Source organism: Cinclus cinclus, chromosome 7 (genome assembly GCF_963662255.1).
Source record: "Cinclus cinclus chromosome 7, bCinCin1.1, whole genome shotgun sequence".
NCBI lineage: Eukaryota > Metazoa > Chordata > Aves > Passeriformes > Cinclidae > Cinclus > Cinclus cinclus.
Window position 1 is genome coordinate 24403535 of NC_085052.1, and position 12613 is coordinate 24416147.

Below are 12613 nucleotides of genomic sequence, written 5' to 3' on the forward strand. Positions count from 1 at the left end.
TCAGATTTTAGGAAATCCTTCCTTGACTTAAGAGACCAGTTGGCCCAAAGTAAGTTAAAAGATCTGTTATTGTATTCTGTCCAAATGCAGTAAAGTGCTTTAGATTATCTATCCCAAATATTCTTTAGTTCAGACCCACCATTGGAACTCTTTGTAAGAATAACAGAAATATTAGATCTTCATGCAGATATTAATCTATGTCATTTTGTAATTTTTATTTCTGTAAGTGCTGTCTCTTTATCTTCTAGAATACTATTTTTTGCCATCTACACAATAATGAAGGGATGACTTTCACAGTGGTGGCTATCTAATGTCTCCTTTCATTAGCACTGAGAAAAGAGGAAATACAAGATTAGAGGATAAAAAAGTCGAAGGGAAATGGAAGGCTTATTGCATGTGTTCGAGGAATAAGAAGCATCAAAGGTGAGGACAGGGGCCAATTGAATCATCAGGATGCTATAAATAATTCTGAAGTAATCTCTTTATCATTAAAAAAGTGAATTAGGAGACGCTGATGGGGCAAAAGCCTACGGTTTGGATTTAGAAGGAATTCTAGCAGCGCGGGGAGCACAGAGCGTTCTGCTGGGGCCCCTGGGAGGGAGTGGATTGCACAGTTTTGATGGGATTGTTGGAAGGAGAGCGTGGGAGCAGTGTGGGGAGCGGGCTGGCGAATGCTGGGGATGGAGCTGGGAGCTGCGCCACAGGTGGCACTGAGGTGACCTGTCTGCGGCCACCAGGTTACCCCGGGGGCCGCTTCGTCTCCCGCTCCATCTTCGGCTCCTTCTCTTTGCTGCCCGCACAGCAGCGCTGGGCACGGCCCAGGTGAGCTGATCTGCAGCACAGCGTGAGCTGCAACCGAGAGTTCAGCGATTTAATTAGCCACAGCGGGAGCGAGGGAGGCGGATTTGGCTCGGGGAGTGTCTCGGAGCCAGTCGCAGCCCCGGCTGTTCTGTGCTTGACCTTGGGCGTGCTGAGCTGCCGGGAAGGGAAGCGGGCTCAGCCCGGGGCTGGTGTGCGCACCCCGGCGAGCGCTGCTGCTGGGTCAAGCACCTTCGGGGGCATTTCACACCTCTGGAAGCGTCGTGTAGTAATTATCTATAGGGTCTGGCAGACCAGAATCCCTTCCTGAGTTATGTCTGTTAAAAAACCCCAACATAATTGTGTTGCAGCTCACGTTCACTTGCCATTTGAATGCCTGGTGATCTCCGTTAGTGAGGAAAAAATTAATTGCAGTAGTGCTTTGAAATTATACGGTGCCACTGTGATGGTCTAATGGGTCTGGAAAAGCAGAAGTGAAGTGGCTGATCACAGTTGCTGTTCTCTGCACAGACAATCAAGCGTGGATTTCCAGCGATTCCCTGTGTGGGCTTCAGCCGGTGCGCTCCCACTCTGTGTGAACACAGCCGCATGGCCGGGGCTTCAGACCCAGACGGACAAAAACCCTGGAGCCAGGGATAGCATAAGGGGTCTCGTGTCATTCAAAGGTAACTGGATACAGTCTTTGTTCATTAATATAGTTTTGTGGGGCGGCTTTTAATAGACTACTGGGTACTTCCATGCATTTGTAATGCTAATCTGCTGCCTCTGCGTGTGTTAGAAATGTTATCCTACCACTTGAAACTGAGATAAGCAGGATGTTACAGTTAAATACCGAAATAGCAGCACAAAATATTTTGCTGGTTCTTATCAGTTATTTAGTCTCAGTAGAAGAGAATGTACATTTTTTTTTTTTTTAAAGCAAGGCACAAGCTTTGTGCCGCCAGCTTTTCCTCATCTTGCTATTGCTTCAGCATCTTAGTATTAGACCTCTTATTTATATAGATACTATTCTGAGGAGATAATTTTTGGACTCTAATGTAAACTTTTGCTCTTTGCCTTGAGAAATATCTCATCCTTTCTGCAAAATGTTTACATAAAACAGTCTGTCACACATAAACAGATACAGTCTGTCCCATAACATTAGATAAAGCACATCCAGGCTTCCCTGTTGCCTCTTGCTCCAACAAATATGTTCTTTGAATTGATGCCTGCCCTTTCTTTCAGGTTCTGTGAAATACAGCTTGGGGAAGCTACTTCTGTTTCCACTGATTTCAATCTACCTTGACAGCCTTTTCTGAGATCCCTAAAGATAGCAAAAGGGAACATGGCATTTTACTGCCGTGGGTCAGCTGCCATCTGAAAAATATAAACAAATAAAAATATAAACATGGGGGGCTGAAACTCTGGTCTGCTCTGTGAATATTGATTTATGAAGAATCTGAGATGGGAGTTAAATTAGTATATTTAATTAAAGGAAATTGGAGACTTTTTGGTGGTTTTTTTTTCTTTCCTTTGTTTTTTTTCTTTTTAGTTGACAATTATTTGAGTTTTCTATGTTTCTTTATCCATACTGATTATCACAGTGGTTTACCACCACATTTGCATCAATATGTTGCATAATCCTCAATTACAATTTTGGTTTTCTGAGTTGTGATTCTCTGAGAAACTTTTATTGTTTCTCTTGGCTTAACTGCAGACCGCCTCCACCCTTTTTCCTTCTGCAAGTGATCAAATTCTGTAAAGAATTCTCTGCTTTGGATAGACTATCACTTCCCACCCATGCTGTTCTCACTGAGGTTGGAAATGTTATTAATTTTATTTAGTGTAGGGAAAAGCTTGGCTAACCCTTCAAAACAATCTTTTGAGTCCTGTAATTCAATAAAGTCCTTATTTACAATGGCCATAGCTATTTTTCTCAGTGCTGTCCAAACTGAGTTCTCTTTGGTTACAAGAGAATGAAGCATTGTTTTCCATTCTAAGAGTAAAATGGTTCTATTTCATTTTTTTAGTTCAGGAAAAGTGCAGCATAACCTTGTTTAAAAGGTTCTTAGAAAAAGAAGCAGCTGTTACTCTCCACATTATGCTATTTTTAATGGGTTTTGCTCCAGGGACTGAGGGAGAAAGGCTGGTAGTTATATATGACCTGGTGAGTGTAAAACTGTTATTCTGAGACTTGGATTTTCCAATTCTTTCCAGTCCTAATAATTTATTTTTCTCACACACCAGATCATGAGCACTGAATCTCAGTTCTGTCCATTTATTAAACTGTGTGGCTTATTTCTTTCTTTTGACTAAAATTTATCTAAGTACAAGATAATATTTTATTATGATGCGGATAAAAACACTTCCCAATAGCTGCCATTTCAGATGGACACAGTTCCTCTGACCAAGTCAGGTTTTACTGAGGTCTCAGCCTAAAGCTGGGCAGATTATAGTGATGATTTCCTTGAGAAAACCCACAAAGCCTGAGTGGTGGCAGCATGGAAGTTGTAAATGAAAGTTATACAGCACTGAGGCAATGGCTTCCTTCCCTTAGGACCCACCAAAGAGCAGCTGGGAGGGAAGTAAGAAGCTCTGGATTTGAAAAGAAATGACATCTGGGGTGACCTGTAACTTAGTGTTGTCCTTGAAGTTTCACGCCAATTGTGTTAGAGATCACTTGACTGTACCAGCAATGCAATTATACCTTACTTATCCCTTCCTTCCTTCCACCCACCCATATAAAAGAAAAAAAATCAAAGCTGAAAGCTAGTTTTTCATTCCTGTGGTAATCGTGGTGGTTTTTAAAGCACTATGAACAGATATGGAAGTGGCAAGGGTTTTGGAACAATGTTTGACGTGGGCTGAAATCTGCAGCAGGAATTCCCAAAGATCCTTTTTCTATCGTTGGCTGCTTGTTTGAGAGTGTTTTACAGGGATAGCAATTCAGTGTTTCATGTACTTCTGTAATGCAACAGTTTGGTGAATTTTTTTTCCAGCTTCTTGACCAAATGGTCCCAGAAGTCCTTTTACCCATGCAGCATGGTCTGCAAGTGTCAGTCGTAGATCAGAGCCTTGCTTGTGAGGAGCTGAATTTATGTCAAGAGTGCATCAGTCTGGACCCCCAGGTACCCAAAAGCCAAAGGAATTGCCATTTTCACTGCTATAAAGCTCCATTTCCTGCCCACCATTGCAGTTCAGATGTCTTGTGAACAAAGTAATAACTGCCCTTGCCTTCCCTCTGCTCTTCAAGGCACCAGTGAAGTTGACTTGAACTTAACTTGGCCACAGGACTGCGAAGTGCAGGCAGCAGCTGAGTGCATTTTTTCCTCATCTCTCCTGTCATCAGAGTGCTGCTGGGCTGTGGCTACTTGTAGCATGTGGCACTAGCGCAACCTGCACATCTACCACCTGGAAGAGGAAAAATAAAAAGGGTTTGTGTGTGAGAAACTGGAAAAAAGGTCAATCTGGTGCTTCATCAGTACTGATGAAGTCAAGAGAACATGGCTGTGCCTGCCATGCTAGTGTAGGGAAGGCTCCACCAGCACAGCTCAGACTTTCCAGAGATCCCAGAAGACTATCTGATAATTTATTCTGACTCTCCCATATAAATCAGTTTACAGTGTTTCTCATGATATCCTCTGGGGAGAGTTAGGTCACATCCTGGGTTAGATTTTATGATATATCTGTTCTCTGTCTTGGAGATTAGGATTTTGTATGCTCTCAGTAGAAAGCAGAGGGTACTGAGGGACCACTCGTACCTGGAAATGGATACCTGGTCCATCTCCAGGCAGTCTGCACTCCATCAGGGATGTATTTGAGAGGAGAGGTACCACCAAAGGACCTCTGCCCCATCCCCACTGCACAGCCATTCTGTATCTGGAAGCATGACTGCCTTTGCTACTGCTTTCTCAGGGCAAAAAAGAGACAGATTTAGGTGGAGTTTATATAGATATTTGCATATGTATTTCTATATAGATATATAAACCCCCATAGACAGACAGATGTAACAGGTATCTATATAGATATAGCTAGCAGTTGCTGGAGTCCTTCCCCTAGATGGTATTTTCTTTTCTTTATGATCTAGATACCTGTATTTTTTCTGCTACTTTTTTTTTTCTGCTACAGAGACTTGTGCCAAGGTAAGACCTGAACAAACTGAGCTGTCTCCTTGTTGCCTCAGTTGTGAGAACTTGTGTCCCTTGGTGCTGCCTTAAAGGATCCTTGCAGAAACTCAGCCATCCCAAACCTGGCATCCCTTTCCTGCTGCTCAGTCCTGGCCCTGTAGCCTGATGGGATCATGCTCCACAGCTAAGCAGTAAGTAACTAAAGCTTCAAGTGTCCTGCTAACAGAGTGTCACCCAAGCATAATCCAGGCCCTGACTTAAATTGACAAGGACAGGTTGGGCTCTGAAATAATCTCTTTAAATAGCAGCAGCCATCTCTTTCAAAGGCACTTCCCCCAGCCAGCGCTGAGAGCTGCTTACAGCACATCCCCTGCCATTTCCATCCAGCAGTGCAGGGCTCACACTTCTCACAGGCAAGTGTGTCCCCTGCCAGCATTCTCCCAGCTCTGCTCTGCATCAGGAGTTACAATGAATTTTGCAGCACAGTTTATCTACTTCAGGGTCTTAAAAAACAGAAGTCCCAGGGACCGCTACAGGGAAGACGAAGACTACGATCCTTTCTGGCAAAGGTTGGAGAATATTGCTGTCTGACTTAGAGCTAGAGTGCTCCTTTGTCCCCCTCACGGGTCATGGTCAGCCCTCGGGGTCCACCCAGGGCCAGGCCCACGGACATGACAACCCCTGGACCCCTCCTGCCTCCTTATGGTGTCATAGTTGGAGTTTTGCTTCGCCTCGTTGTTTATTTAGTCGCTGTGCTGTATAGGTAATGCTTTCTTTTTCCTTTCCTTACTTTCTTAAAAAAATCAAACAAGAATAAATCCAGGAAATTGTAATTTTCCATAATCTCCCAGACTTCTGTGGGCATGTGCTGCTCTGGAAATGGTGGAGGTTTGAGTATTTTTAGCCCACAGAGTTCAGCTTTTTTTATTTCTTCATGAGTATGGTTTCAGAAATAACCCTAGACAGGGCAATGGACTGCTGAAAATTTATCTTGGGGTAGCCCATGTCAGATCCTGTTATTACAGTTCAATGGTTGTCTTTGTTACGGTGATCTTAAATTCCTGTTTTCAGACTTGGATGGTGCAGATGGAATTAAAGAGTCATCTAGTGTCCTTGTGTAGCATGAGCTGAGGCTGTGCACACACATGGCATGGTGGTATTGTGCAACCTCATTCTTAACCTTTTCCATAGTTTGTTTCTCCCTCAGTTTTATAATCTGGTCACCACTGCTGAGATCACACTCTGGTTTTACCAGATGTGGTACAAACAAGGAGCAATTCTCATTTCCTGCATCTCCTTGTCACAGATATTTTTAACATTTAAGACATAAATTGTTTCAGTGGGCCCAATGCTGTTAATGAAGGGGAAGACAAGTTCCTCTGCACTGCAAAGAGGGCTTGCCCGAAGTCACCCATCTGACCTGTTCTGCAGTGCACTGCCAATCTCCTTTCAGCACAGGACCACTCTTTCCTCTATTTTGAGTTATGCTATTCGTTCCTAATTGGAAATGGATTATGAAGATGTGTTAGTCACCAGAAAACCTCTAGACTCCGGATACATTCAACTTAGGAAAAAGTTTAATTGCTTGAAGAGTTTTAGCTGTCAAACTCTGTGCAGTGTTGGGATAGTGATGATTTGACATGTACAGCTATGAATGATGTATAAGAGCTTTTGAGAAGAATGGGTCTGTTTGACGGACAGTTGGTTACCTCTGCTTCAACATTTCCATAGTGGGTGGCCTTGTGAATTCTTCTTGCTTTCAGATTGCTTTTTCTAGTGTTATCTATTTCGCAGCTGACACCTGGTTGCCACTGCCAGCAGTAAGCAATGACATGTGCATAGTGTGTGCAGAAGAATGGCAATAGATTATGGCCGCAGATGAAGGCATATATGGTGCTAGGTTCAGACTCTGGTAAGTTTGACTTACTTAAGAGTAAGGAGAGATTTTACCAGAGGTGATAATACAGCTTGGTTGTTTCCTGCCTGACTCTGAGCTTTCTTTGTGTGTGTTGCTGGTGCAGCATCACACAGGTTTGTCAGATCTGTACATGGTGAGTGGAGTTATAAAGGCCTGCTCAGTCTCAAGGCTTGGTTATGTACGTACCTATCTGTGCTGGATGGTCACAGTGCTTACACTTTTGTCATCCAGGCTGGTTACTAAGCCCTGATCTCTTTGTCTTTAAGACACTCTGATAAATAGCCCTGCGGAAGTCTTAGGCAAGTCACTGGATCTGTGTCCCAGTTTCCATCAATAAAGTTGAGCTAATATTTGCTGAACTTGTCTTTCTGTTTACAGGAAAGTGTTGGTGATTCCTATGCGACTTAGGAACAATCATTTTGCATAGGGTTTAGGTATATAAATGTCAGACCTGCTTTTTGTATTTCCATCCTGTATATGCTACTAGTTGCAGTGGTACAGTCACAAATGGGTGTTTCTAAGTACTAGTGTTGCACAAAATACTGATACTTCAAATCAGTCATATTTAGAGTGCAGTATTGTCTTTGATCTGTTTTAAATTTATTGTCAAAGAGAGGTCTTGTGTTCCTTCCTGTGCCTGCAGGAGCTTACTCATCACCCTGTAGTGGTGTGCAGGGCACTCAGACACTATATAGAGTCATAACCTTGAATTCCTGGTGGTGGAGATGACATTTGTTATCATCCTTCTTGCCACTTTTATCTTAGCAAGCCTCTGTTTTTCTACCATTTGTCTTTCATAAAGTCCCAATTGCACAAGTTGCTGACATGTTTTAGAGAATTGCTGCTATTGCAGTATTTGGATGCATTTGGGGTTGGGTAAAAAGGTAGAAGAGGAGTTGAGATGGAACAGGAATGTTTAGGACCTACTGGGAAAGGGGATTGCAACAAACAGGGAAAGAATCAGAGGGGTCTGGGAGGCTCAGGCAGTGAGCAGGGTCAGAGGAGACAGCACTGGGACATGGAATTAGATGGATTAATGGAGCTGGAGAGGTTCTGGGTAAAAGGGATTTGGGCGAGGGAAAGGGCCCTCTCTGTCATATCCTAGGACTGCCTCTTTCTCACTCCTGTAAGAGCAGATCCTAGCCCCAGTCACATTGCAGTCATAAGCCAAGCACACTGTTACCTGCAGCAGGCTGCTCCCCCTGCCTTGCCCCCTGTACATGACCTGTCTCTGCTCAACACTGAGGAAGGAGGCAGAAGTGACTTTAGAGGGGTCACCTTTTTCTTTAATAAGTATTCTGAACTTGCAGGCAGAAGATCTGAGCCCAGTTATGTGAAAGCAGATGACAAATATGTCTAAAACTGTATCTTACTAATGTCTCTCGGTCAGTGTGCTCTAGGGAAGTCTTCAGGGAGCCTGAAGATGATGGCAGCATATAGGTATAAGCTTAAGAAACCCTACACCCAAAGCATTGAAAAAAGACAAAATTAAAGATCCACATATAGTGAACATGTGCATATAAGTTTGAAGGGGTATTCAAGCTTAATATTTTGTGACTGCTGAGCCCAAACTGGGCATTGGAGTTGGAAATTCTTGTCATGGCACAGGCCTATATGGATGCTAAAGTGTTCCACAGGACTTGTGCTATACTGTTCCACAAAAATCAGATTCCTTACCTGGTGTGCAACAAGCCAATAATTACACACAGAGAGTAATTTCTTATATTTGAGAGTTGCACAAGGCTGGGTGCTCTGTGAATTCCACAAATCAAGCACACCAACTATCAATGCTTTTAACTATCTATACATATTAACAAACAAAGGAATTAGTTTTCATTAGGTAGAAGTTATCTTATTAATTAGTATTCTATCTTCTGTTGGTTAATGATTCTCTTGTTTCTCATGCTAATCAGTCCTCATGCTCAGTCTTTCTCTTCTTTTGGGTCAGTGGTTTCTTGGGTTGGTGGTTGCAATCTTCCCCTGCCAGAATCACCTCTCACCCAGTTGGAGTTGATTTCAGCACAGCTACTGAGTTGGCTTTGGTAGTTTCTCGTTCATCTTGGGAATTCTGCCAAATGTCCTTGGGGTTCATAAATTCTGCATTTTCTGTGTCCACTATCAGTGGTACATCCTTCTCCCCAAGCTTTGTTAAACTCCTATGAGGTCCAAGATCATTGAAGCATGTCAAGCCCTAAACATTACTGATACAATTCTACCAACAAGCAGTTTGCCTTTCTAGCACATGAACATCGCTTGGAGCTTGTTAGCTGCTGTTTAATGGATTAAATCTCCCTTCTTGTTGATTAGGCTTGAAAATATACAAACATCAAGAGTATTCTTGCTTAAGAAAATTTTTATATTTACCAGTCAGTCCCTCTTAATAGTGAATGTGCATCACTGTGAATGCAGATGACAAAAGCTGCTGTAGAAATAACAAAGAAAGGCTGTTTTCAGTCTTATATTAAAATTCGTTTCCTTTTGTGACAGTCGAATTTCCATGTCTGAACCAGTACATGGGAATGTATGTCCATAATTGTAACTTCATGTCTGCCTCAAAACATGTTTCATTTTGAAAGTGTAAAAGCTGTCAAATAGGCCAACTACTGGCATTGGGTATATCTGCAATCAAAATGGCAACACTGGGTCAGACCAAAGAGCAATTCTCCTCCATGTCCTGCTCCGTGTCCTCTGTGTCCTTTCTCTAGGGGTGGCTAGTAATGGAGATGGGAGAAAAATAAAAGCCAACTAAGACACTTCCTCTCATATGTTTCATGGAGTTTGCCAAGTGCTCAGGAGCTTCCTGAATCACAGATTAGTTCTTGAATGACTTCGCTACTTCCATTTAGTTGTGCATTTTTTAGGAGCCTGTTTACGTTGTTGTTCTTCCTAGTGTCCTCTGGCAATGAGTTCTCTGAGCCAATTATTTTCTCTAAGACAGGAAATTTTAGATTTTCTACCTGATACTTTCATACCATCTCCCCCTAACATTTATACTGGGCAGAATGGTGACTAGTCTTTGATAATTTGCCATTCCCTGGACATGCATGATTTTGCTCCTTCAGTTTTAGAAGCTGAGGAGATCCAGTGCATCAGTTTAACCTGTTTAGTCTGTTTTGTGGGTCCTGAGGGAGGCAGTGCTTCACGATGGGGACAGGTAACTGTCCATCATTGCACACTTGGACATTTCTTTCTCTGTCTAACAAAGGCAAAAATTGTGGTCTTTAGGTATAGCATGCATTATTGCCTTTTATATTCCCAATATTATTTTTGCATATTATTTTTATTCTTTTGTTAGCTTGCTAACATTACTGTTTTCGAATTTTTTTCCCTAGTGCTGTTTAACTTGATGATTATCAGTATGTTCAAAAAACCAAACTGGAAATAGAAAAATTATTCATTCCAAGTTGTTGCTCTTTATTATTGTAGAAGTACATTTTGGTACACACTGTCTTTGCATTGACTTTAAGATTTTAAAATATGTAAAGCTATCTACATAAACAAATTATATTTTTTTTTCCTGTGCCTTGTTTATGGAATGTCTGCATATGGATCTTCTCTTTTTTTTTTCCAGTTATGCTGAGCAGCTGTTCTTGAAAAAGTAGGTTTATAAACAGTATTTTCATGTTTGCTTTTACTAATCACTTTAAAGGTAAAATGTTGTAATTCATAACCATGTAACAAAGCTTGCAAGCTGGGTATTTGTTTTATGTCTGGAAATAAACAGACCTTTTAATGAAAACTTTTGACAGACTCCAAAAAAGGAAAAGCTCCATTTGAAAGGAGCAGTGTTTTATAGTGCTGGGGTTTGTATTTATATTGGCTCAGATCTTCATCTGGTGGACATGGTTGCTAGAGTAGGGGCTATATTTTGTTACTGTGCTTGGGAAGTCACGTGCTGTGTTTTTGTGAGCACTTGCATGCTTTGCTGCCTGCTTTGGCTATTCCTGTAAAAGAAATTCATATAGGTCTCTGCCAAGCATGTGGAAAGCTTTTGAGGCAAGAAATACTTTTGACCCAATAGGGTCATTAGTTGCCCATTTGTGATGGGTGATCAAACCTCAGCCTACTGTTTACCTTGGGAGTTTGAGAGCACTAGGAGGGTCTGTGGCACATCCAGGTGGGCTCAATATGGAAAAATGTCATTCTCTAACATGAATGAAATATGGGTGTAGAAGAAGAATCAAAGTTATTCTGAAATAAATACATACAATGCATATATATACAATAGAATTATATTCTCTTGATAAAGAGGCTGCTGACTTTTCAGATGCAAATATATGATAGTTTTTGTATTAAATACTGAGATGGTAATAATACAGATGTGCTCGAAATCTAGCTCAAGCCTGAAAAGCCTATACATATTTTACAGCTGTTTGAATTTCTGTTCTTCTTTACCAGTGGTCACAAGGTCTCCTTTGGAGTCCTGAGCAGATGCTCACTGGTCATGAGAGTGGTACTGCTCATCAAGGACTGAGAATCTGATTTACTTCTCTCCTTTTTTTTTTTTTTCTGCTAAAAAAGGGAAACCTAAGACTACGGCAAAAAAAATCAATATACCCCTTTGGTCTTTTTATTTGCAGATACAAATATTTGATGGCACTGGTGTGGTGAGGCATTACCATGCACTTCTACTTTCTCACAGAATCCTGCTTCATCAGTAAACTTCTTGTGGTTGTCTTTGGCTAGGTGTTTTTATAGACTTTTTGATTGTAACAGATGCAATGAAAAATGAGAATTGATCTTCTATCTCAAATGCCAGTTGGATAAAAAATTTGACCCATAAAATCACAGATTTTTGATCTGCCTATATTTTTTAGCCTACATAGACCCCTTTAACCCATTTCCAGTGTAAGAAACATAATTCATTGCTAATGCTTGCTAGACATTAGACAGTATGTTCAGAAATAAGACGTGGCTGTTCTTCCTTTTGGAGTGGTTATGGGAGTCTGTGATAGGGAAAATATTTTTTCAGAAGGGAGAGATATGGAATGAACTCTAACAACACTGTGTCCTCTTGGATGCTGCTGCTGTTGTTGCTTCTGTGGGGGCTGTGCTGTAACAAGTTCACAGGGTTCAATCTGATCTGGTACTCAGCTTTGCAATAAGCAGACTAACGTGCACCCAAACTAACACTGGAAGCTTAACATCCTTATGAAGTGTTCCAGCTGTCTAACCCCAATGGAGCAGAGATGCAGAGAGGTATAGAACAGAGCTACTTGATAAGTTATTTGATTTGAAAGCATAACTCCTGGTGTTAGGCTGTATCAGCTTTGAGATGCAGTATTGGGAAAATACTTTAGATCATATGTTTCAACATAAAAAGGTTACAGATGTGTAGATGCTTTATTTCTCTTAGAAAATTAGTGTTCTCATTAATTTTGGAGAGAGAAGATCTTGCTACAAAAATATTGTCCCGTGAAGATATACCGAATGCTTTATGCTACTGGTATATTTCTTGATTCTAATAATAAAACATTTAATGTTGCCCATATTGTTATGTGAATTCCTCAGTGGAAAAATTGGAAGTGTAATAGAAGCCAGAGCTACTGGCACAGATTATTGATACCGTTAAGGAAATGGATGCTACTGCCCAAAGTGGGCAATTGCTCAAAAAACAGATGTTTTTAAATATTTTAAAATTCTTTTGGAAGTCGCTGCAAAGCATATTTCACATTTCATTTGATCGCTGCTGTAAAATATGCTTTATCCAGCCCTGCTGATGAATAACTGCAAAACTTAGACCCAAATTATTTTAGGAAAAAGGTAAATA

General features: G+C 41.3%; 1 protein-coding gene across 1 annotated transcript in view; it reads left to right on the forward strand.

Moving 5' to 3' along the window:
* The first annotated feature begins 5554 nt into the window (after positions 1-5554).
* The window catches only part of LOC134046353 (L-threonine ammonia-lyase-like), a 30386-nt gene continuing 23327 nt past the window's right edge, over positions 5555-12613 (forward strand). Inside the window, exons 1-2 of the mRNA XM_062496732.1 lie at positions 5555-5688; positions 10415-10441. Of these exons, the coding sequence (XP_062352716.1) occupies positions 5555-5688; positions 10415-10441 (161 nt within the window). The remainder of the gene's footprint in view (positions 5689-10414; positions 10442-12613) is intronic.